The sequence below is a fragment of the Plasmodium reichenowi genome, chromosome 10 (genome assembly GCF_001601855.1).
Source record: "Plasmodium reichenowi strain SY57 chromosome 10, whole genome shotgun sequence".
In the NCBI taxonomy this organism is placed as follows: domain Eukaryota; phylum Apicomplexa; class Aconoidasida; order Haemosporida; family Plasmodiidae; genus Plasmodium; species Plasmodium reichenowi.
Window position 1 is genome coordinate 581434 of NC_033655.1, and position 5542 is coordinate 586975.

The 5542-nt window shown below is 19.7% G+C and overlaps 2 protein-coding genes across 2 annotated transcripts in view; both read left to right on the forward strand.

Moving 5' to 3' along the window:
* Window positions 1-798, forward strand: part of PRSY57_1015200 (ribonucleotide reductase small subunit, putative) — a gene marked incomplete at both ends in the record, with an annotated part of 1555 nt that extends 757 nt beyond the window's left edge. Inside the window, 2 exons of the mRNA XM_020114868.1 lie at window positions 1-589; window positions 706-798. Of these exons, the coding sequence (XP_019970414.1) occupies window positions 1-589; window positions 706-798 (682 nt within the window). The remainder of the gene's footprint in view (window positions 590-705) is intronic.
* A 1785-nt stretch (window positions 799-2583) lies between these two features.
* PRSY57_1015300 (enolase, putative) lies at window positions 2584-4390 on the forward strand (the record flags this gene model as incomplete). Its single annotated transcript, XM_012907742.1, has 2 exons — window positions 2584-2626; window positions 3093-4390. 2 exons carry the CDS (start codon window positions 2584-2586, stop codon window positions 4388-4390), a joined length of 1341 nt encoding a protein of 446 aa, XP_012763196.1.
* Between the last annotated feature and the right edge of the window lie 1152 nt (window positions 4391-5542).

Genomic DNA, 5542 nt, shown 5'->3' on the forward strand with positions numbered 1-5542 from the left:
AGGAAGAGCTTTTTATGGTTTTCAAATGTGTATGGAGAATATACATGATGAAGTATATGCTTGTATATTCGAAACATATATTCCTGATTCAAAACAGAAAAGGGTAATAATAAATAAAGTGATTGAGTTAGACAGTGTTTTAAAAAAACAGAAATGGCTAACTGAAATATTCGAATCGAATATCCCATACTATAATAAACTTGTTCTTCTTTATATTTCTAAAGTTCTTTTTAATGGTACATTAAATATATTAATTGGTTATTGCAAAGAAAATTCTATACTCCCTTGCTTATGTAATGTTCATGAAAAAATTCATAGAGATGAATATCTTCATGGAGATTTTTCCGTTATGTGTTGTAACCATTTAGTTAATAAATTAAAATATGAACATGTCTTAGATTATTTTAAGATGGCTGTTGATTTAGAATATCAATTTTCACTGGAAATGTTAGAGCTCAATGTTCTTAAAATAAAGAAGGAACAAGTAAGAGCATTCTTAGAATATTTAGCAGATACCATGTTGACTAATCTAAACTATCCAAAACATTATAATTCCAAATATCCTTTTAGTTGGCCCGAATTTACAAAAGTAATAAAAGAAAAAAAAAAAAAAAACATAAATAAATAAATAAATGAAAATAAATAAATATATGTATATGTATATATATATATATATATATATATATATATATTTTTCCCTTGTAGATTATTGTTAATGAGAACGGCAAGGAAGAAACTGTTAAGAAAGGAGAAAATGTATATGGAGAAAAACAAATATTATTTGATGAAGATTTTTAAAATATATTATTATCTGATCAATTAAAAGAATATACTCATTTTCCAAAATAAAATACAAAGAAAATTATTAATTTCATTATTTCTTATATGTATAAAATAAGTAGAATACAAATATTTATAATGAAAGGATAGATGTTTTCTTTATACATACCTATTAATATATAAGACTTCAAATATATGCCCTATTATATACATATACATATATATATATATATATATATATATATATATATATATCTTTTTTTTTTTTTTTCTTTTCTTAAATGATAAATAAAAAGTATACCAAATAAAAACACATTACCTCATATAACGTCCTATATATTTTTTGTGAATAACATTATAATAAATACACAATTATAATATTGTTATGTACATAAAAATTATTGAATATAAATTAAAAATGTTATATATTATTTCGAAAAAATAATAACTACATAAATAAAATGAAGCAAATATTTATATTTAAAGAACAGAATGTCATATTTTATTTATTTTTACCATATATATATTGATTAATAAGCAGTAAAATCAGATATATAAATTTATACATTAATTATTAATAATTCTACATTAATGTTATTCAAATATATGTTTTCACACACAAAAGAAATGAAACCTTTTTCTATATGTATATTTTTTTCTTAATATTTTTTAAAATAAACTAATAACAATTATAATATTAAAAATGAGTTTTTTTTTATTTTTCCTTTTAAAATAATATATATACAAACGTAATAAATTCTTATATATAAATACGTATTTATATAATAAAAAAAATATTTCATAAAAGGATATTGTAATATAAGAATAATTATTTTCATAAAGAAAAATAAATTCAAATAAAAGGTGAAAATTTTTTATTTTAACAATAATTCCTTTTTTTAAATGTTATTATTTAAAAATTTTTTTTTTTTTTTATCTTTTAATCTGAATAGAAACAAATAGAAATTACACTATATCTACTTGAAAGAATATTATATATATTAAATATACATGAAGAAAAAAAATATTTGAAATATTCCTCCAAAAATAAATAATTATTTTATATATTTATGAATTAGTAATCAAAATGTATATTATTATATTTATATATTTTTTTATTTTTGACTTTTATTTATAAAATAAAAAAATATATATATAAAATAAACATAATATTAAATTATTATATTTAAAAATAAAAAGATATAAGTGAATGCATATGCATTATATTATTATTTATATATAGAATATAACATCTTTATACAGATTATTATTTATCAACATATATTTCATATATATATATATATATATATATTATATATGTGTAAATGGCCCCATTTCTGATCCATGCTAAAATACCTATTTATTTATTATGATCTTTTATGAAAAAATAAAAATACTAGTAGAATTCATTATGTAATCTCATATGCATCTCAATTAAAAAAAAATAAGATGGGGACATATAATACATATATAATATATATATAAAATATTATAATAATAATATTAAGTTATAAGGTTTTTTTATTATTTTTTATTTTTTTTTATTAATATAATAATATAATAAATAATATTATAATTTATAAATTATATTTTTCTTTTTCTTTTTTTTCATATAAATTAAAAAAAATTCATTACTTTCCAAAATTAAAATTATTATAAAATTTATAATTCTCTCTTTTGTAATATTTTATTTTCTTAATATAATATTTTTTTAATATTCAATCTTATAAAAAAACTTTATATTCCTTTTATATTATTTTATTTTAAATAAAATATAAACATATTATACCTACTTTAAAAAAAATGGCTCATGTAATAACTCGTATTAATGCCCGTGAAATTTTAGGTATAGATATTTTAATGTTATATATTTTTTCACTTTGTATATATAAATACCTTATTATATGTTTTTAAATAAATGTATATTCAAAGAACTATATTCATTTTTAACTTTTTTATTTTATATTATAAGAATGAATATGATAGATAAATAAAGATATATATATATATATATATATATATATATATATATATTTATATTTATACATTAACGTATTAATATGTTTATTTTGTGAATCCTCGTGATATTTCTTTATAAATATGTATTCTATAGTTAACATATAATAATACATACGTATATAATAAGAATAGCATAAGAATAGAATTTTTTTTTTTTTTTTAATATCTGAACATACATAATTAAATGTGAAAATTATTTACAATATATATATATATATATATATATATATTACATTTTCACAAATATGTGTATCTTATTTATTTTCTGTTGTTATATTTTTTTTTATATATAGATTCTAGAGGAAACCCAACTGTAGAAGTTGACTTAGAGACCAACTTAGGTATTTTCAGAGCTGCCGTACCATCTGGTGCCTCCACTGGTATTTATGAAGCCTTAGAATTAAGAGATAATGACAAGAGCAGGTACTTAGGAAAGGGTGTTCAAAAAGCTATCAAGAACATTAATGAAATTATTGCTCCAAAATTAATTGGAATGAATTGTACTGAACAAAAGAAAATTGACAATTTAATGGTTGAAGAATTAGATGGAAGTAAAAATGAATGGGGATGGTCAAAAAGTAAATTAGGAGCTAATGCTATTTTAGCTATATCCATGGCTGTATGTAGAGCTGGTGCAGCTGCTAATAAAGTATCTTTATACAAATATTTGGCACAATTAGCTGGAAAGAAAAGTGACCAAATGGTATTACCAGTACCTTGTTTAAACGTTATCAATGGAGGATCCCATGCAGGAAACAAATTATCTTTCCAAGAATTTATGATAGTGCCAGTTGGTGCTCCATCATTTAAAGAAGCCTTAAGATATGGTGCTGAAGTATACCATACCTTAAAATCAGAAATTAAAAAGAAATATGGTATTGATGCAACCAATGTAGGTGATGAAGGTGGATTTGCTCCAAATATATTAAACGCTAATGAAGCTCTTGATTTATTAGTAACTGCCATTAAATCAGCTGGTTATGAAGGAAAGGTTAAAATTGCTATGGATGTTGCAGCTTCTGAATTTTACAACAGTGAAAACAAAACATACGATTTAGATTTCAAAACTCCAAATAATGACAAATCATTAGTTAAGACTGGAGCTCAATTAGTTGACTTATATATTGATTTAGTAAAGAAATATCCAATTGTTTCTATTGAAGATCCATTTGATCAAGATGATTGGGAAAATTATGCTAAATTAACAGCAGCTATTGGAAAGGATGTTCAAATTGTTGGTGATGATTTATTAGTTACAAACCCAACCAGAATTACTAAAGCTCTTGAAAAAAATGCTTGCAATGCCTTACTTCTTAAAGTTAACCAAATCGGTTCTATTACTGAAGCCATTGAAGCTTGCTTATTATCTCAAAAAAATAACTGGGGTGTTATGGTTTCTCACAGATCTGGTGAAACTGAAGATGTTTTTATTGCTGATTTAGTTGTTGCTTTAAGAACCGGACAAATCAAAACAGGAGCACCATGCAGAAGTGAAAGAAACGCCAAATATAACCAATTATTAAGAATTGAAGAATCTTTAGGAAACAATGCTGTTTTTGCTGGAGAAAAATTTAGATTACAATTAAATTAAAAAATATAATAAAATAAAATTTATATATTTATACATTTCTTTATTTTATAATTTTACATATATATACATATATATATATATATATATAATTTATATGTTAAAAGAGAGAATTATAATATAAAATGCATATAAAAAAATATGTTCTTTTGTAATATATATATATATATATATATATATATATATATATATTTACATATTTATATTTATGTGTGTATTTCTTTTATGCATGTATAAATTTTAATTAAGAGAAAGTAGGTATTAATTTTATATTTTGACCTTTTTTTTATAAACTTATAACAAAACATATGATTAAACTGTACAAGAAAAATATAACATTTTGCACGATACTTATACATTTTACGTGCATATATATATATATATATATATATATATATATATATATATATATACATGTATATATTATATATTTACTTATGTCCAACGTTATTTTGAACAACCTTTTGTTATAATTCTTTCATTTGTTTTAATAACCTTTGGAATATTTAATACTATCATACAATTAAAGAGTATATATTAATAATTATTTGCTTTAAATAGCACATAATTGTATATAAATATCATATCCTTTATATAACATTTTAACCATTTTTTATTTCCTCTTTTTGTATTTATAAATCGATAAATTAAAATAAAATAAATATTTCCTTTATACAAATATGGTTTCATATATTGTATTTCTTAAAATAATACAACATTTGTTACTGATAAAGAACACTTTTTTTATTTTATTTTATTTTATCTTTTTTTTTTTTTTTTTTTTTTTTTTGGGTGGGGGAGTTTAAGGATATTTTTTTTTACGCATGAAAGGGATATGTTAATTCCATATAATAATATGAGATAATTTATAAGTAATATATATAAAATAAATTTAAAAATCATTAAAAAGAAAAATTAAATATTACAAATATATTATATTCTATTTATTATAAAATTATGAAAATAACTCATGTTTCATTTATTTTATTTTTCTTCTCTATTTTTTGAGTGAAATAAAAAAAAAAAAAAAAAAATTACGGAAAAAGATAAAGATCAAATATTATAATGAATTTTTTTTTTCTTTCCTTATATATATATATATATATATATATATATATATAAATGAACATTCTACAAATGTTATAACAGTTTCAC